Source organism: Triturus cristatus, chromosome 4_1 (assembly GCF_964204655.1).
Source record: "Triturus cristatus chromosome 4_1, aTriCri1.1, whole genome shotgun sequence".
NCBI lineage: Eukaryota > Metazoa > Chordata > Amphibia > Caudata > Salamandridae > Triturus > Triturus cristatus.
Genome location: NC_140585.1, coordinates 994881387 through 994902868, shown reverse-complemented (window position 1 = coordinate 994902868; position 21482 = coordinate 994881387). Strand labels below are relative to the sequence as shown.

General features: G+C 46.1%; 1 protein-coding gene across 1 annotated transcript in view; it reads right to left on the bottom strand.

The window, feature by feature from the left end:
* OTOGL (otogelin like) overlaps window positions 1-21482 on the bottom strand; it is a 939358-nt gene that overhangs the window by 790347 nt on the left and 127529 nt on the right. Inside the window, exons 13-14 of the mRNA XM_085653920.1 lie at window positions 17717-17842; window positions 1663-1771 (exon numbers count right to left, since the gene is read on the bottom strand). Of these exons, the coding sequence (XP_085510046.1) occupies window positions 1663-1771; window positions 17717-17842 (235 nt within the window). The remainder of the gene's footprint in view (window positions 1-1662; window positions 1772-17716; window positions 17843-21482) is intronic.

Below are 21482 nucleotides of genomic sequence, written 5' to 3'. Positions count from 1 at the left end.
CCCTTCCTAATAGCGAGCGCAACCCAATGTACAAATGTTTTGCGTCACAAAACACTCGCAAATTGCCACATCTTCAAGAGGGTGGTAATGGGGTCGCAAAAAGGAAGGGGTCCCCAGGGGAACCCTTCCCCTTTGCAAATGCAGGGGAAAATATATTCTTTAGGGCAGGCAGTGGTCCCAGGGACCACTGCCTGCCCTTAAAAAATGAAACGAAAATGTTTCATTTTTCTTTTTTTGTAAATGCAGCCTGTTTTCCTTTAAGGAAAACAGGCTGCATTTACAAAAAAAGACTGCTTTCTTTAAAAGCAGTCCCAGACATGGTGGTCTACTGAGCCCAGCAGGCCACCATACCTGGGAGAGCCTGCCATTTCCAATGGGGTCGCAAATTGCGAGAGGCTCATTAATATTCATGAGCCTTTCAATTTGCGACCCCATTGGGAATCGCTAACAGTATGTAACACACTGTTGTGCATCCAAAATAGCGCTCGCAAATTGGGAGTCGCAAAAGACTCACAATTTGCGAGGCTCTATTTTGGGCATTGTACATCTGGCCCTAAGACACTGCCAGAAAAGTTAAACGGAAAGTGGTATATTCTAATAAACATCAGATTTCATTATTGGATTTTATGGAATATTTGCTAAACAGTTAGACTGCTAGTTCTAAATAGAAGCAGTCAAGCAAGTGTGTGTGCGTGTGCGTGTGTGTACATGCGTGCATGTGTGTGTGTATGTGTGTGTGTGTGCGCAGGGCCGGCCTTAGCCCCGGTTGCGCCCAGTGCGACAATCATTTTTGGCGCCCCTACACCCCATCACCATCTCCTCGGATTCTCTTACTACCACCAGGTAAAAGTGCACCTCATCTCTCCAATCATAAGTTATTGCTAAACACAGCGCCCCCTCCTGAGGTCAGCGCGCCCTCCACAGGACAGCGCCCAGTGCGGACAGACCGGTCACACTGCCCTTAAGCCATGTGTGTGTGTTTACGCCTGTATCTTGCATGCTCTTGTGTGCAAAATGCCACCAAAAATACATGAATATTTAGTTAGAAAGCGAGAGACAATGCATAATGGGTAACTGTGTATTATAGTCCAATATTGCCTCATAAGCTACAAATTCAAAGGCCTTGTAGTTTGTAGCTATCATCAGCAACCCTGTTATGTATTTTTTATTTTACATGTTTATTTTGGGGTAGTTAGCTTGAAAAAGCTGCAGACATAAACATTTTGATTTCTCTAATGATGTGGCTGTACATTTGTTATTGACATCCTCTTTAGTAAGAGAAGAAATCTTTATTTACAATCACCAGTTTTGGAGCTACTGTTTTAGTTACTGTATCTTTTTAAAATACAGAAAATATTTTAATTGGTTATGTATGCTATTTTATATAATAATAGGGGATCTCTTGTTCTGCAATAGCAGGGTTAAAATATTCTAAATGTAGTTTTTGTTGTTGAGATTAGTAGTGATCACATGACAGTGGTTGTATTATATTGCATGCCTATGTTTGTATATAACTTCACTTAACTGCTGTCTTTTCAGTGAAACTGTGCTTTTTTAGTATGAAAGTTATGTGATGTAATCATAACTAACTAGAATTAGTAAATCTGCAAATTGAATTCTTATAAGGTACATGAAAGAATATTATAAATTATGGTCACTTACCACACACTGCATTCCTGCTCAATCTTAGCTCCTACTGAATAGGCAGTTCCATGATAGATACAGGGGCAACGAGCTACGGGAACACATGTTCCATTGTCCATTATGAGTCCTATTTCAAAGGAAAAGCAAGAAAAATTAGAGCTCATTGTGGAAGAGTGTATACTCTTCTACAATTACAAACTTACTTCTAGCTCTTCAAAAAATGTCTAACATAATGCACAGAGAATTCTAAATCCATATTTTGCATTAATGTTGACATCCTGCAAAAACGTCAGCAAATTTTACATTGCCTAGTGTGATAAAAGTATTCTTAAACTTGCCCTAGTTAAGAGAAATCTTCTGGCAACTCACCCTCTACATTTGTTCCACCGTGAAAAATATTAATCTTTTTGCTTTAATCATACAATAGCTGACCCTTTGGAAAGTCAGCTCTAATTGTAATCAAACCTTTTGCACAGTTGCACAAAGTTCAGTGATAGATTGCAAGCCTGAAGGAAATGGCTTTCCAACTTGCATCTAAAAAGATGCCATGCTTCCTAGTGATAGGAGGAGATTTTAATTCAGTGCTGTCTGGAACACTTGACCGTTATCCACCGCGGGAAATCAGACCCGCACAGAAGTGGCTACCGGACTTTCTTTGAGTCCATGGGACTGGTAGATGGTTGGAGGATTCATAACCCCGACAGGACCCAATACACGTTCTTGTCGGGAGCCCACCATAGTCTATCCCGAATGTATTACATCCTAGTCCCGGCAGCACAGGCATTCAATACCTGGGAGGTTCGTCACTTAGGGAGAGGCATCTCAGACAACTCTCCGGTCTGGATGAAGGTAGTCCTGGGTCACATGAGCGCCGGAAAAATAGCCCCCATTAATTCCTGGTACCTGCAGGACCCAGAAATTCAGAAGAAAATAGACCAAGCTACAGACAACTACTTTCAAGATAATGAGGGGACGGTTGACTCAGCTCAGACGTTATGGGAAGCCTACAAAACAGTTATTTGCGGGGAAACCCTGTCCCTGATTGCGGGAAAGAAAAAGGAAAAGCAGGTAGATTTAGTATGAGCAGAAGAAGAAATACTGAGAGTGGAAGAGGAATTAGCTCAGGCGGTGACACCCGAAAAACTACATCTCCTTAACCTGAAACAAGACGACTTTAAAAGCATAGCGGAGGACAGAGCCCGGGCACAGGGCAGAGACACGCAGAGCAGAATCTATGAGCATGGTGATAAGGCGGGGAAGCTCATTGCATGGTTGGATATGAGGGAATGGGCGGCCCGTCTGGTGCCCGAGTTGCAAGGTGAGGACACCGTCCCCATAACTGACCCATAGGAAATAGCTGACCAGTTTGCAGGCCACTATCAAACGGTGTACCGCACGACTGGTAAATACATAGATGATGACAACAGCGAATTGCTTAGTGATATCAGACTTCCTACTCTCTCAGATAAAAATAGCGAATATCTCGAGTCTACTCTCACAGACGATGAGGTGGCACAGGCAATACGGGGGGTGACTTCGGGAAAGGCGTCAGGTCCCAATGGCATTCCGATCAAACTGTACAAATTGAGACCGGACAAGATAGCCCTGTACCTCCATTCGATGTTCATTGAGAGCAGGGAAAAGGGGATGCTCCCCTTTGATCAACGGGTTGCAAATATCGTGGTCATTCATAAGGAGGGGAAACCAAAAACCAGCTGTGCGTCCTATAGACCAATATCGCTGCTGAATGCAGAACCTAAGATCCTTGCAAAACTTTTAGCTATGCGCTTGATTAAAGTTATTGATACACTAGTGCACCCCGACCAGTCAGGCTTCATGCCACATCGCAATACCGCCCTCAATTTACGCCGCTTGCATGGTGTTCTGGACAGAGTACCAACTATCCTAGAACCCACCATATTGGTGTCCCTGGACACCACCATGGCATTTGATATGGTGAAATGGCCTTATCTCTTCTCCGTGCTGGACAAATTGGGATTTGGTCCAGACTTTAAGAGCTGGGTCCACCTGCTATACTCCAGCCCCATGGCTCAAGTTGTTGTGAACAACCGCAAGTCTCCAGCTTTCCAACTGAGCCGTGGCACACGCCAGGGGTGCCCCCTATCTCCGCTCCTCTTTGCTTTAGCTTTGGAGCCCCTGGCAGCATGGATCCATAGAGATCAAGTGATTCGCAGGATGCGGTGGTCCCCGGGTTGGGAAGATAAGATATTGCTATACGCAGACGACATTCTGCTATATCTGACCTCCCAAAGAGCCTCCTTGATCGGCCTCCTGGACATTCTTGCGGTGTTTGGGAGATACTCCAGATTCACCATATACTGGTCAAAGTCTGTGGTCTACGTCCTACAGGGAGAACCACCCACTCTCCCGAGGGGCTGCCCGATACAGACAGCGTTGGACGGCTTCCGTTATCTTGGTATCTTCATCAAGCTGAGCTCGGAGCTCCGCTTTGCCCGCAACTTGGTGCCACCTATACAGAGGCTGAAAAGGGACGTCAAGCACTGGAAGTCTCTACCCCTCTCGTTTTTAGGTAAAGCAGTCCTTTTCAAAATTATGGCATGCTCCGCTTCCTATACGCTCTCCAGAACTCAATGGACCGAGTTCCCACATCTTACTTCAAAGCAATAGAGACCCTTCAAAGAGATCTCCTATGGGACGGTAAGCCCCGAATCACCTTCACCAAATGAACCCTTAATTGGTATGACGGGGGCATCAGCCTTCCAGATATTAGGAAGTATCATTGGGCATCCAACCTAATGTACGCAGACGACGTAGTCCTGCTTAGCCACACATACGTCGGACTACAGAACCTCCTAACGGTAATGCAGAACTACACCGAAGAGAACAATCTAAGGATAAACCTGCAAAAAACTCGGACGATGACAATCCCAAAAAACAAAATGATACGCCAGAGAAATTGGTTCTTCGGTAATAGAAAAATTGACGCGGCAGATGAGTATAGATACTTAGGAGTAATAATAGACAAAGGAGGCTTGTTTAAATCTCAGATGAAGGAGGAAAGAAGAAAGGGCTTGTTAATGGCCATAACTCTGAAAAATCTTGCGCACAAACTCACGGGGCCGCTCCTGACCCCCTTACTAAGGGTAGCCCAGGCAAAACTTCTTCCCACAATTGCATACGGTAGTGAAGCAATGCGGGGCAGAGACGCTAAGCAATTAGACAACCTTCAGGTCAAAGCCTATAAACAAATGTTTTGTCTTCCGAACTACATCTCTCCAGCCCAGGTTAGGTTGGAGTTCGGGCTCCTGCGACAAGATCTTGCCAGACAAGGTGCATATATCTTCTGTTGGTTTAAGATCAAAAGCTCTCGATCCCACATGCTTAACAGTTTGCTGTGGCAAGAACTGCAACACAGAGATACGTCCCAAGCCAGAGCTTACCTCCAGTCAGCCTTGGAATACACTAAACTACAGGAACTCTGGGACGCCCAAATTGGATACTACGCTTTTAAAAAACAAGCCTGGAAGGTCATTAAACAAGCGTCACTGATTGAAGACAAGGCAACCTTTTCTAATAGGGCTCATGCCTGGATGACTCTGAATACATATAAGTCTCTGACCCCACAAACATACTTCAATCAGGGGTACTCTAAAGCAGCAAAAATGAGCTTTATGAGGTTCAGACTGGGAGTTCTGCCTTGTGCCCAACATCTTCTGCCATGGCAACGGCGGATAGGTCAAGACTCCTGTAGCCTGTGCAAAGCTAAGCAAGGTGACATTTTACATTTAATCTGCCTATGCAAAAATATGGCTCAAGACCGGCAGAAACTCCTAAAAAACCTATTTAACATAATGGGTATCCGAACAAGGAGACAAGCGGTACTAGCATGTTTTAATCCAGAAAACACTCAGTTAAATTGCCGCCTAGCAACATTTTTAACGCTTGCTGAACAAAAACGGCTAAAAAACTTGGTAACTGACCAAAAAATCATCAACGTTTCTCCAAACTCCGAATGAGATACGGATCCGTTTCTGTCAGACTTTAAGGACTTATCCTCAGTCACAAGAAAGCCCCTTTGAACGAACAATGAACCTGCCTGCTCACCCCGCTGTTGTTGTACACAATTGCTCTTTTAAACTTACATTTTTGCACATAATTTATATTATCTATAATCAAATTGCAAACGTGTATGTTTTAACATTAAGTTACTAGCACGACGGCACTTCAGAACAAATTTCAGGTAATAGCCTAAATTTATTGACATATTGGCTATTTGTACAAGGAAACGGCTCAAAACTTAATGAAAAAAGTACCTGTTTTATAATACTTTTTTAACTGATTTTATTGGTATTATGCACTGTTAACAATTGTTATATTGTTATGGTTTTTATTAACTAAACAATAAAATGTATTGGGCATCCCATTTGGCAGCTATCAATCAGGGGATTTGTGGTCGACCGGATGACCCCAGATATGCCATGGATAGATGACTAATCCCAGGGGGGAGTACGGTAGAGCTCTATACATGTTTGGCATGCAGCTAACAAACAGCTGGGATGGGATCGTAGACTTACCACGGCAACTCCACTGTGAAACACTGAGAGGCTGGGAAGTCTGTGGCAGTCCAAAGGCTTTGATGAATGGGACCTTATTGGAATCTCACAGATCAAAGACATCTGGGGTAAGGAGTCTATTCTTCCCTTCGCCTCCCTCCAACAGCAGTACCGCATGGCGGATACTGAATATTATCGGTATCTTCAAAGGCGGCATGCCTTGCTCACCCACGTTACTAGTAAGTCTACACTGCTGGAGGCCTCCCCCTTGTAGGACAAATTTCCTAGATGGCCACCTCCCCGAGAAAACCATCTCCCTGATCTACAAAAAATTGATTAATTATATGGGGGATCCACTACAATCATTGAAGGGGAAATGGGTTAGAGACTGCTTAGAACTGGATGAGGAAGACTGGCAGGAGGCATTCTCCTCCCCGAGAGTAGTAGCAGTCCAGGCAAGGCTACGATTGGTACAACTCAAAATTCTGCACAGGATTTACATCACAGGGACGGCCTTGGTATGTATGGACAGAGCAGCAAATAGGGAGTGCAGACGGGGGTGCGGGGCGATTGGCACATTTATACATATCTTATGGTCCTGTGTGCACAGACAGTCTTATTGGCAAGCCATACATTGCACTTTACGGGAGGTACTCAATATTGACCTGCGACCCGAGGCTCGCAGGTGCCTTCTAAACATTTGGGAACCTACGGATCTTACCTCTTACACCACACAATGGGCAACTCTGGCACTAATGATTGCGAAAAGGAATATTGCACAGCACTTGGGGGCCCTTCAACCACCTACACTGGGAAAGTGGAAGGAGGACCTAGATTGGTGTATGTTTAGGGAGAAGTCGGTCTATGTTGCAAGATGGTGCCCTGGGAAATGGAATAGAGTGCGGGGGCCATGGAACCACTACAGAGGCGATATCTGTACTCCTCCGACTCCTTTGCATGACTCAGACTCTTGAGACCCCTTGATTTGTCTTGTACTGTAAAATGCTATTGGACTTACTGTGATCCAGATAAAAAATTTGGAATTGGTCATGCCCTTGCTCGTGCATTACAATGGTGAATTTTGTCGATGCTGTTTAATAAAAAGATTTAATTTAAAAAAAGGTGCCATGCAAAAAAGGCGTTTTTTCTACAGAAGGCTGCAAAGATATGCTCTTAACTATGGGGAAAAATCAGAATTTTGTAAGTTATGTTAGAAAAATTATGCAAACTCCAAATTAACACTCTAAAAATACAACTGCATGGATAAATCATTAGATTTTATTTACTTCTATTACTCGTCCATGTAGCTTGGCTAAAAGGTTGCTGTAGCGTTTAACAAAGAGGCTGTTCACATTCTTGGCCTCGTTCTTGTTCATGACTGATCTACCCTGGTGCTGATGATTCTGGATGCTGGCTGCAAAGCCACAAAAAAGGACCAGTGAGAAGAAGGAAACTGTTGTACTCTTACATGAAGTATACACTGGAAGCCATGATGTAGGTTTCAAAGCCTTCTTTATTAGTTCCAGTTCCAGGTAGCATCAGTCTAGGTTTAGCCATGTACCAGCTCCTACTCCAGCCACAACTTAGGCCCTTGTTACAGCCCATACCACGGCCCCACCAGGAGCAGCCTGCCTAGCTGCTCAGCCCATCTCCAACTGTCATCACTCACCCACACAGGCACCCAGGCATTCCATTCATCACAGTCACACCAACATTCCGTTACCATCTCTCACACTGGCTGAGCAGCTAGGAAGACCTAGGCTAATTACAATAAGTAAAACTCAGGATATAACAGAAACAGTCACTAGTAAAGGGATTTGAGTTCATAATTCATTAGCCTGAAGGTTAACATTTTTGCCCGGGATGAGCTTCCGACTTTATTCCAACCACACTCCATCAGAGATCAGTCATGGTGGGTGTTTAGATCCCAATCTACCATTCCCCAGAGAATAAAAGGAATTTTTACTTTCACATTCTTTTCTAGGTAATGGTGTTGGTTTATTTTAATTTCACAATAACTTCTCTTTCCCACATATTTTTGAGCTATTTTGCTGTAATTGTAACTAACTTTGCTTTGAAATGTTAAGCCCTTCACTTCTTAGCCGTATTATTATTATTATTATTATTATTATTATGGTGTTGCTGCACATATACCACATGCGTTTCCCAGAGCAACGATATGCTGCTTGTACCAGCCACCAAGTGTAAGTCAGATATTCCTGACGGGAAACTGTTTACTAAGTTAAGGTCAGACTGTTTTTACTTTGGGGATGTCAATGCCAAATCGCATCATGACTGGCACCTCGCTCTCCCCTTCTTTAATGATCTGGTTTTTGACAGTGTATAGTAAACGTATTCTGTACAGTCTCTGCTTTCAACCACATTTATTATTTAATTAATTAATTAATTAAGTCCAAAATGAATTATTCATAGCCCCTATTGCTTAGGTAGATGTGATGACCAAGTAGGACAGAATGTTGGGACTCTTTATCTGGTAAACATACCTCTTTATTTTAGAATACGATGCCTCCGCTTTATCAATATCATAAATTGTGAAGCTGTTAAGACACAGGGTAATTTTGGTCAAAGGGGTCCTAAAACAATTCAAAGATTCTATGCATTCCTGAATATTGCTGAGATTTTCTTCTGAATAAAATCTGTTTTTTACGGTGCAAGGGCTTCAATCACACAAACTGTGTCAGAATTTCTTAGTGTAGAACTCCTTGCTAAAACTTGATCAGACCATAACTCCTTTGTGCAATCCCTCAACTGGGCTGCTCCTCTGACGACTATCCTAACCTGGAAATTTTATATTGAATCGTTAGAGGACCCAGTTTTTAAGGCAGAGTTGGGGGAGGAGATTCATGTTTACTTGTCTGAAAACAAAGCTAGAGCACCCGCACCACTGATTGAGTGGGACACGTTCAATACAGTAGTTAGGGGGGTAGAGCTGCTACTGTGTGGATAAGGTCACACTTGCACAAGATACATATAAACAAGAAGAACAGCTACTAAATGATTTAGAGAGGCAGTCACTGCGAGACCCACAGGTCATAAATTCAGTAGAGAGATGAGAAGGAACAGTTTCTGACATTAGTGGAATGCTTCAAGGGGTATGATTATAAGTGCTACTATTAAAAAATGTATGATCAAAGCGATAAAGCGAGAAGGTTTTTGGTGTGGCTAGCTAGCCTGGATAAGAAGCACTCCTCAATTTTAAATATCCATGATGAAATAAGCAACCTGATACACTCCCGATCAGAAATCAATGGGGTATTCAAGACTTAATATATTCTTTGAGGTGAGAGTGATAGACAAGCGTTACAGGACTACTTATTGAATGCTAAATTGGTCACACTCTTGAAACATGATACAACACTTCTGAGTCCAGATATTCTGGTGCAGCATGCCTGTGCTGCTATATAAAGCCTGTGCTGCTATATAGAGCTGGCCAGGACAAGCTACCTAACTCAGAAGATCTTCAAATAGAATTGTATGCAGCCTTTGTGGACACGTTGGCCCCCAAGCTAACTGCGAGCTTCAATGAAGCCAGGAAGTTGGGATGTTTACCCTCACAATGAGGAAAGAGGTTATTGTGCCCCACCTAAAAAAATCACACATATGCCTCTTCCTGCAGACTACTCTCAATGTTCAATGTCCAATAAACGATATTGAGCAAGATATTAACAAATAGATTGCTCCAAAAGACTTTTGGTCTGATCCAATCCAACCAAACCGATTTTTTTTGACAAAGCATAGCACAATGCCTAACATAAAAGGCTGGTGAAGGTTTTGGATCCACCCCTACATGACTAACCCAAGGTGCTGGTGAGTTCAATCAATATTGAAAAGGCCTCGACTCCCTTCAATAGGAGGCTTTACATGCTGTTATGGTCAATGTGGGTTTGGGACATGACTTCCTAAGTTGAACTAAACCGTTATACACCAACCCTTTGGACCGCATTAGAACAGGAGATTTGATTTCCGGGGACTGTAATGTCATTAAGGGTACAAGGCAGGGCTACCCTTTATCCTATTCGATAGAATGATGGAGGCCATTATTTGAAAGGGCCATTGTTATCAGGGTATCCAGATCAATATTAAACCTCTTTACATTTCATTATATGCAGATGAAATGTTTTTGTATTTGTGTGGAGAGATTGGATATACAGGGGGCGATTATGGCTCTCAAGATATTTGGCAGGCTGTCAGGGGAGAGGATGAACTGGAGCAAGTCTTATGGGTATCTTGTGTGTGAACCCAATGGTGCTGAATACCACCGGAAGTGGGAGATGTTCCTTAATGGGAACCTACCACTAATAATTATCTTGGGTTCTACATATTTAGAACTGAGGAAGAACTGCTGAAAAGGAACATAATTGCTGCACTGACCTCCTTCAGGCAATCCATTAAATTATGGCTAATACTTCTTCTTTTAGTCATGGTAAGAATATTTCTCTCTGACATGGTTCTGTTCCCTTGAGTTATGTATTTCTTCTCCCCTCTGCCAATATGAATTCCTGCGGGGGTTTCCACAAAATTGATGGGCTAGTCAGAGACCGAATATGGGCAAAGGACAGACACGGGATATCACAAGTCAAGCTAACTCTCCCAGTAGAAAAGGCTGCCCCATACCTTGACTTTTACTATCTGACTGCACAGCAAAAAGTACAAGTTACTTACCTCCGGTAACAATGTATCTGGTAGAGACGATTCTAGCCGGAGATTCCTTAACGTAGAACTATCCCAAGGTGTGAGACTGGACCAGGAAACCTTTCTTGCCCAGCAACTCTGCGTGCCGGGGCGGCACCTAGCGACGCCACCCCAACGTCCTCCGCGGGCGTGATGTCAGCGAGGTCACATAAGCCCCACCCCGGCGCGCTGATGTCAGTTTGCTTTGTAGAAATTTTCCGCGCCACAACGCGGAGCCATAACAACAAAACGGAGAAGAGCATGAGAACAGTGTGCGAAAAACCCCAAGAAACAAAGGGAGAGAGACAAAAGGTGAGGAACAGCAACAGTTGGCACCGAGGCGCCAGGAGGCTACAACAGGAAAGCCAAGCAGGAAAAGAGCAGACCACCTCTGAGGAACAACTGTGTAAGCCAGGCGATAGCACCAGTGAGCACCAAAGTACCAGAATGCCACATCAGTAAAGTCACAGCAGGGATAGCGGAAAGCACTCCTCTGTGAAACCACCGTGCAAGCCAAGGTGATAGCCAGGCTGGAGGCACAAGCAGTGGAAAGCGCCATAAGTGAAAGAGAGAGACTGCAACCACAGACCACACTTCAAAGGGCCACAAGCCCAGAACAGAGGAGCAACAGCAATTCACCCTCAGACTACACAGTCAAGGAGGGCCAGAGCCTCCGAAAGGAGCAGGAGGCCAGGACAGGCAAAAGAACCCTTAGCGTAGAAGACCGCAAGGGGATCAGAAATTGTAACAACAAGGGAAAAAGAGCAAAAGCAGGCCCATACACTGGAGAGAACCCAGCTGGAGGGAAGCCCGACTGACAGAAAACGAAAGGGCCCCCACAGAAGACCAGCCACCCAGAGGGAGACGAGCGCAGAAAACCAAGCTGAGGGTCCTCGCAGAACGGGGAGGAAGGGCGGGTCATGAAGGAATCTGCGGCTAGAATCGTCTCTACCAGATACATCATTACCGAAGGTAAGTAACTTGTACATCTCATAGAGACTACTAGCCGCAGATTCCTTAACGTAGAATAGATACCCTAGCCATACCCAGAAGGGAGGAGGGCCTGTGAGAGAGCCTCCCCACCAGGAGAGACCAGGGCCCCAGTAGGGGACATGGCACAAGAACAAGAAGGAAAAGGCCAGGATATCCTAAGCCCAACCAAGGAAGAGTGCCCAACACCCCGCAGGGGCAGACAGCGCTCTAAAAACCTCAAGGAACACAAGGGCCACCTCGAACCCAGTGAGAAGAGGTAGACCAGAGGCAGGGCCCACCGTAAGCAACACATGCACAGAAAGAGAGAAGGGCTAAATACACCTTGGCCGCAAGCAGCGGGTAAGGCCGGAACAGCTCCACCGCCAACAGCACAGGCGGAAGAAGAAAGCACCACAACAAACAATTGATGGACGGAATGCTGACAATGCAGACATTCTCCCCCAGTCAAGAGATCTGGGTTAAATCCATCGTTCTTTTGCCCACTACACCACCCCAGTTTAGACATGGCCATATGCAAATCAGTCTTGACCCTGTGCCTCATGGGAACAGTCCAGCTCGAACTGCCAAGCCATGTCTTCCCTGGACCGGAATCAAGCATCCTAGGACCGGTTTCTGGCTATCAGCCGTCATCAGCCAGGATAGCTTGACTCCAGTGGCGTAGTGAGCACGGGTCCCACGTCTGGGAATACCCATCCCACTTAGGGCGAAAAGCGTTACAACAAACAATTGATGGACGGAATGCTGACAATGCAGACATTCTCCCCCAGTCAAGAGATCTGGGTTAAATCCATCATTCTTTTGCCCACTAGAAAGCACCAGCGCGCAAAGCCCCAGCGGAACCAGAGGCAGGGGTGCAAGGGAACACATCAAGAACACAACGGTGGAGTAGAACAAGAAGCCCTACACGAGCATGCGCCACCAGCAACAGTCAACATCACGGAACCGCGCACCCAGGACAAGGCAGACGCCCGCCGAAGGCAGAGGCCAGGGAGGGCCAGAACACACCCCAAGGGAGGGGCTGGGCCAGGAACACACACACACTGACCCACGAAGAAGTGGAGGAACTGGCAGAAGAGAAAGAGGGAGGAGGACGGGCCCAAGCCGGCCACCAAAACACAGAGGTCTGGAGCAGCAGACAGAGGGCTAGGCCAAAACACAGGACAAAAGTGCGGAACCGCCACAACACGATGCCGCAGACAGCAGGTGACAAGGAGAAGGACGGACCCAGCGCAAGCTGTACCAAGACAAGTGGCAAGAAGATCAAACCTGAGACATACCGTGACGCCACGGAGAGCAAGGAGCCCAAAAAATGGGACCACACCTCCCCAGCACAGGACAGACCTATATAATAGCTACCAGTACCCCACATAGGGTAAGTTACGTGACATCCCAGGAACCATGGGAACCCCTCTTAGGAAACATATTCTGCAGCAGAGGACAAAACAGAAAGACTTGCAGAAAAAAACCCACAGACGGCTTACCAAGCAGCCCATAAAGAAGACGCCGAAGGCCTAATCCCAGGGCCTACCGGGTTACCAACAGCCAAAACAAGTCAACAAAGGGCCAGACCAGCAGCCAACAGCACCAAGGGCCCAACAAAAGGACCCCAAAGGCACATCAACCATATAAAACACACAACCTGGGCTACCTGTTACAAGGTCCCAGGAAAACAACGGAAGAACACCTCCCAAAAGACAGACCGACCGTCAGGTCACTGAGGGGGGGGATGAGGAGGAAGAGGAGGAGGGGGCCAAAGCCCCGCAAGAAACCTTTGAATGGCAGAATCCGCAGGGGCGTGAAACAACAGAGCGCCATCAAAGGGGAGGTCAACCAGCCGTTCTCTAACATTCTCAGGGAAAACACTATCCCGTAATCAGGCATGGCGACAAAGGGCCACCGAAGTAGCCATGGTACGACCAAGCACCTCCGAAACGTCCAGAGCCGAGCGAAGAATAAACGCCGCCAGCTCCCGGCCATCCAACACATGGTGCCGCAGATCAACGCAGGCACCCTCCTGAGAAGCGGAAGACATAAGGGACTCCACCGAATCCCATAAGCAAGAAGTGGCTCTGGCCAACACACAGAGTGTTAAGGGCCCGCAAGGCAGCACTGAAGGAGGCGAAGATTTTGCGCCCCCAGGAATCTAACCAGCGGGCCTCCTGTGACGGAGGTGACAACACCGATGGCAAGGAGGGAAAGGCAGTTTGTAAATGAGGGCCCCTGGTAGAAGGGTGGAGGGAAAGACAGACAGGATCATGCAGAGTAGGACGGTGGTGGTGCAGAAGAGGCTGGGGCACCGGGTCCCCCGTGGCAGGGCACCCCCAGGCCCCCAAAAGAGAATTGTGGAGCGCAGCATCGAAGGGAAGAAGCAGCTCCCGTCCACCAGAGCCCTGATGGAGAACCTCCAGCAGATGATCCGTGGGGAAATGGGCAGCTGGATCCCCCATGCGCAAGATTCCTGCAGCCGTAGAAACAGCCAGAGCGAAGGCAGCACTTGCCTCCGTAGGACCCCGCGGCGGAGAAAGCAGTTCCTCCATGGGTGATGGCTGCAAGCTAAGGCAGCCGTCCCCCAAGCCCAACCGGAGGAAGAAAAGGCCAAGCTCGAAAAGGGGGAGGGTGGACCGATGACTGGGGAACCTGAGGTGCCTCCGGCAAAGACTGCGGGCGCGGTGACGGCAAAGAGCCGTCCTTAGAAGACGCCGGGGGAAAAAGCCACGACGCGGCGACCCGTCTCCGGAGAAGATGAAACAAACAGCTGCCAAACCTCTGGAGAAGAGGGGGCGTCTGAAGACGAATCAATGACCCAAAGTCGGCCCGGCGCCGTAGAGTCCACCACCGGCATCAAGTTAACGTCAACCTCTGCCGAATGGGACGCCGGAACGACCTCTGCCACAATGCGAGGCGTGGAAGACCGGGGCTAGGTCAGAGCCGGGGCGGCTAAGGAACGTTGCCGAAAAGGTGTCAACTCGGCCTCTGACTAGGCAGCTGCCTGCGTGGAGGGCCCAGGGACACGCCCCAACTCCTAGCCAGCCCCTGCGGCGCCGCCAGGGCCAGCAGCCGCCGGCACCTGAGCGGCGTCACCTCGGGCTCGGACAAGGCTGCAGCCTGCCCGAAGGACCAAGGGGGACTCGAGGACACACCCCTGCAACCTCCCGCAACACCACAGGGACCCCCGCAGGGGTTTGCAGTGAGGCAGAGGCGCCATGGTCCGAAGGAGAGAACCCTGAGGGGCCGCACCCCGACGGCACCACATCCTCCGAACCTGGATCCGAACCTGTTGGTGCCGGAGCCGCCGGCGACGCCGCAAAAGTTCCTGCATGCGGCAAGGAGAAGAAGGAAGAGCCAAAGAGACCTGCAAGGCTGCCCCATAGGCCTCCATCTGGGCTCTGGTCGCCCCCACACCAGGGAACGGCGGATAGGGTGGCGATGAGAGGGGCTGCACCACCCGCGGAGAACCGGCACCCCCATCAGGCCGGGACCGTGCCTCGGGGACACACTGCGACACTTACCAACAGGTGAGTGACACCCTTGCGGCCTGGGAGAAGGACGATGTCGGAGACGGAAGCGGCAGTGCTTGAAGTCGTCCGCGGGGAACGGACGCGGGGCCGTCGCCGACCTGGACATGTGTGCCGAAAGGAGTTTCATCCGGCGCTCCCGCCGGGACTTCGGCTTCATTTGCTGACACGCCTCGCAGTCCGTTGAGTCATGGTGCTCCCCCAAACACCACATAGAGATGGGGTGAGGATCCGTCGCTGACATCTGGCACACTCAAGACGAGCACGTCTTGAAGCCCGAAGGCATTCACACACTGTACCCAAAAAAACGCCAAGCGTAAAAAGAAGGCCTGAAGCAGGCCAGGAACACGATCCGGGCCCGCGTTGCACGCGGAAAAGAAGAAAACTGATGTCAGCGCGCCGGGGTGGGGCTTATGTGACCTCGCTGATGTCACACCCGCAGAGGACATCAGGGCGGAGTTGCGAGGTGCCGCCTCCGGCGCACAGAGATGCTGGGCAAGAAAGGTTTCCGGGTCCAGTCTCACGCCTGGGGATAATTCTATGTTAAGGAATCTGTGGCTAGTAGTCTCTGTCAGATTAGTCAGTTAGAGAGCTAATTACCAAAATGCCTCAGAGGATGGGAGCATGGGACCACACCCACAGCCCACTCTTGCACAGTTGCTACTCTGCCCTTCCATGCAATCTAATATGGAAAACAAAGGCATCCTGATCAAGACACTTTGAGGCCCATTAGTATAGCGGGCGGATCGCCAGCGCCCGTATGGCGGTGGCGATCCGCCCGATAAAAACCTCCGCCCGCATTCAATTTCCCCCCCACCACATTACCATGGCAGGGGGGACCCCGGCGGACAGGATGACCATCCGCCGGTTTTCCGCCGGTAGGCAATCCGCCCGATTGCCTACCGGCGGAAAAGCAGTTTATATGGTGGCAGTGTCTGGTAGACACCGCCATCCATATTACTATGAAGGCAGGCGGTGTTTGACATTGGGGGCCCGTAGCGGGCCCCCAGGGATTCTGGGGGGTGGGGGGTGCACATGGGGGGTACCTATGGTACCCCCTGCATTTCAATGTACAACATGGCAGGCACTGCGCGGTGCCTGTCACGTTGTGCATTGAAAGGCACAGGCTGCCTCTGTGGCATTGTGGCGGGCGGTGCTCTCTGCACAGCCCGGCGCAATGTTGCAGATGCGCCATGCACCCGCCAGTGTGGCGGGCGCATGCTATTCGGGAGTGCGGGACCGCCGCACCCTCAGTGGGCGGTCCTGTTTCCCGAGGGTATGGTGGGCGGACCATACTAATGGTGCCCTTTGTTACGTCTGGATGAAGGCCCTACTGAGAACACATACCAGATCCCCATATGCATGTGGAATTCCTTTAAATTCACTCAAATTGTTACTACATCAAGGGAATTGACTATGGATTGCGGGATTGGAAGGAGAGGGGACTTTCTTGGCTGATTTACATGAAGGAGGAAATATTGCTGAGCTTCAGGATCTAAATCGAGATTGTGAGATTTCAGGAAGGCATTTTTTGCTGTCTAGGGCTCTATTGGTGGTAATATGCAAATGGTGGAAAGTGACTGGTGCTTCTTGAACTGGACTTTGTACAAGGGACCATAAAGCAGCTTTAAAAGTGATACATATGTGGCTGCACAGCAATGCAGGCGCCATAATCTAGAGGTCAGGGCCTTCTGCAGAGAAAGTTTTAAAAAAGCACTTGTTTCTTTGTCATTCCTTTTACCACGGTCATTCCTTTTACATAACTTTTTTTTATTTACCATTCTCATTCATTGTACCACGCTCATTCCTTCTACCACGCTCATTCCTTTTATCATTTTAATTCATTTTACCATGCTAATTTTTTCTACTACGCTCATTCCTTTTACCATTCCTATTCCTTTTAGCACACTCATTACTTTAACCATTCTCGTTTATTTTATCATGCTCATTCTTTTTACCATGCTTACCAGTGGAGCGCAGACAGAGTAAGCACCACCAGTACCACCGAGAAACCTCATTATTGGAACACAGCAAGCAAAACAAAAAACAAGCATTAGCATCTACCCGCCCTCACTAGGCTCGTGTTGGTTAAAACAAAGTTATTTTCATTGGGTCAGTTTTTATAAAGATACACTTTTAAAAAAAAAAAGACGCTACTTCTCCTCACTCCGTACTTCATGCCGCATAAGCTCCCCTCAGCTTCTAGAGAGTACTATGGCCTGAAATCCATCTTCAGATTTCTATAGGGAGCAGCAAACTTAAATGCATTACCTCAGATTGATAAAACGCCAATTGCCTCCCTGAAACAGGACTGTGGAGGCTGAAAGGTATGCTCACCGTCTGGGCAGTAACAGCCATCGAGGCAGTGAAGATTGCTCCCTAGACACTCCTTTTCAAACGTGCACGTCGGTGGGCAGCAGCTAATGCAATCTCGATGAACAAACCTGTCTTCACATTTTTCACCTGCAATATTCACAAATAGTAGTCAAAACAAAGGGATGCATTCGTTGTTAAATCACTGCATGCCCATGCACAAAGGACATAATCTGAAATTAAAATGTACTCTGTTGTTGGTTAGTTATTTAACACAATAATTAATATGGAAATTAAAATCCTTGCAATTTTGCTACATCTTGTTTATCAGTGTATCATTGTAACATTTTTTTGTTCCAAATATGTTATACATTTTAGACAATAGAGAAAACATTGAATATATGAGTACATTGTACATATCTGAGGTCCAACGTGATACAAGTGTGACAGGCTCAATGTCTGATATCGATGAATAACGATTAGACACATAGACAGAAGACTGATCTTAAAGTCCTCATAAGGTATATATCGGGAAACATAAAATAGAAACGTCATGACAACATAGTATTATAGGTACATATAACAGCATTGTGCATAATAATGGGGAATTGCACAGAGTCCTAATAGCTAAAATAATCAGACCATAAGATATGTTGAAGACAAGAGGAGAAGTCCTGTCAAATTAAGACAGCGGGGGGAGGGTTTGGGGGTGTTGTGTTTCATTTAGTATTTTTGTAGGTGTTTTATTACACTGTTTCATTACTTATTCATCACAAGTGTCTTTCTTCTTTTACCCTATGTTCATATGTTAATTATATATGCATGTGATTATGTCTTCTTGGTTTGTTATGTCATTGATGACGCCAGGAATGATGGCGTCATCAATGATCAGTTGGGAAGCTGGCATCTGCTGTGAGGATGTGTTGGTCTCTTTCACCAGATACTTCAATAAAGAACCATCTTTCTACTAAATGATTTCTAGATCATTTCTACTCAACAATTTTGGCGACGACTAGGAGGTCCCTGCATGCAACCCACTTGGAACCTACAAAGAACACTTCTTTAATTCCTGTGCTGCCTTGGCCCTTTGAAAAAGCATCTGCATCTTTTGTGAGTACTGCTTTCAACTTTACTTTTATTTCAGAGACCAACACATTTCCGAGACACTTTTTATTTTTTTTCTCTTCTTTTGCATGCCATTGTACCCATCATTACTTCCCTTGTCAACGGGCTACTTTGGAATGTGCCGCCCTGTTGCTGTTTAAATCGGCCTGGCTTCCATGAATGCTGTTGCGTGCATGCCTGCGCTGCATCCTCACGTCTCTGTGTTCTCCACAGCTATGTTACATCTCTACGTCTCTGCGTTCTATAGAGTCGACGTGTGATGTCCTACATTTTCCTCCATTTTGCATTGGGCATTCTACAACAACATACGTGTCACTAGGCAATTTACGTAACGGCCATTGTGGAGATCGCATATCTCACCGGAGAATTTTCCAGTTGCCTATTGTCACCGGTGATAGGCACACCTCATCTTATTTTATTAGCCGACTTTTAAGGAAACTACAAAGAGATTTCAACATCATTGACAAGGTACTTCATCTCATTTTTGATTTACTGCTTGTCTATTACAGAGATACGCACACCTTGTTTTATTGACTTCTACTTACGAACTTTGTGCACGCTGGTCACTGTGTCAAGATATTATCGTTTTTATTACTTATTTTGCCTGTTATTCCACTGTGACAGGCACACCTCTTTTGCTAATTTTACTTCTCAGTGACAGCGTTACTATTTCTTTCATTTCTACTATTGCATGTCATTTACGGTGATAGGCACACCTCTGGAGACTTAGTCTTAAATCTACCAGACGCTCATTCATCATCATTTGTGCTGCACAAACATTTTCCTTAACTCCATCTCAACCATTTCTTTCTACTACAGGGGATCCTCCCATTAAATGGTTAGAATGGAGAGAGTACTTTTTAACCCCTTCAGTGCCCGCCCCTTTCCCCGCCCAGTGCCGGCCGTTGCATTAGCGGGCGGGGTCTATGACGAGCTGGACTCGTCATGGGCACAGCACCACCGCGGCCCATGACGAGTCCAGCTCGTCATGGGCACTGAAGGGGTTAAATTACATTGACACATTGGAAGATGGTGAAGATGAATTATCTCAAGTTAAGAAAAAAAAGATTTTCCTTTATTCTCTTGGTCCTCAAGGTTTAAAAGTTTATAATTCAATTAATAAGAAAATTCGCTCGGTAGATGACACTAATATTTTTCTTCATGTTTTAGAAGTTTTAGATGTGTATTCAATTCAATAAATCTTTATTAGGATACAAAATATCCATAAAATCACAAGACAAAATACCAGCAAAAATGTACATTTATATTATTCTACTTCTGTTTGCAAAGCCATTGACCGCCATAAATTCTTTGGAAGGAAGCAAGATAAACAAGAAACTATTGAAGAGTTTGTTTCTGACCTAAAAAAAACTTTCTTTAACCTGCAGATTTGGTGCTTTGGAAGAGGAATTAATTCATGACCAAATTAATATGTATGTTAAAAATGAACACGTTAAAGAACAATTATGGATTCATGGAGAAGCACCATTAGCTGATGTTGTTGCTTTAGTTAACAAAGCTGAAGTTACCAATAAGTGTGATATTGACAAACCTATTGTGAGCAAAGTCAATAGGAAGACTAAAAGTAAGTTTGTCAATTCACCGATGGTCACCAGTAAGGATAATAGAACTAGAGAACTAAAATGTTACAGGTGTGGAAGCAAGAATCACTTAGCTAATTTTAAAAAGTGTCCTGCTACAACCCAAAAGTGTCTTGGATGTGTCTTAATTAGTCATTTTACCAAAGCTTGTAGACGTAATAAGGGTAAAAAGAAGAAGGTTACCTTAATTACTGATGACAATAATGATTCATGTTCAGATTCTTCCCATGGTGAAGATTCTGATAAGAATGTTGACTGCATCTTAGGTGTGTCTGACAGAATCTTCTAAGCTTACAGTGTAAGTCAAAACCTGTGTGTTGCATACGTCTTGGTGGAGTAGATATGCTCATCGTAGCCGACTCAGGGTCTCCCTACACCATCATTGAAAAAGATCAATGGGAAAAGAATTTTGTTAGTGTTCTTGGCCCGTCCTTATTGCCTCCTGATGGAGCTCCAGAAAGTTTTACTGGAGAGAAAATTTCCTTAATAGGTTAGCGAACTCAAATTTGAGTTTAAAGGGAGATCATCTGTTGGGAAGTTATACGTTGCACATAATGGGCCCTCAGTTTTAGGGTGGATAGATCAGAGGAATTTGAACATTATCTTGAATCCCAATGGAGCCGAACAAGTCATGGTTTTAGATCAGTCTGAAGATTATCATCAAAAATGTAATGAAGAATTGCCTGAAAATTTTTCGAAAAATGTTGGCTAATTGAATGGGTATGTACACAAAATTGTCCTTAAAGATCATGCTAAACCTAAGGTCCATAAGTCCAGACACATCCCTTGGGATGTCAGGGAAGAAGTTATCAAGGAATTAAAATGTTCATTGGATGAGGGCATTATAGAGGAGGTTGAGGCTCCTGATTGGGTCGCACCTTTAGTTGTAGCGTGCAAGGCCAATGGAAAAATTTGTCTTTGCATTGACTCGATGTCTCTCAATGAAAATATTGTTGTTGAGAGATTTCCTTTACCCAAGATAAATGAGTTAATATCTCTTACCAAATGTATGAAGTGGTTTTCTGTGGTTGACTTGACTTCAGCTTATCATCAAGTTGTGCTAC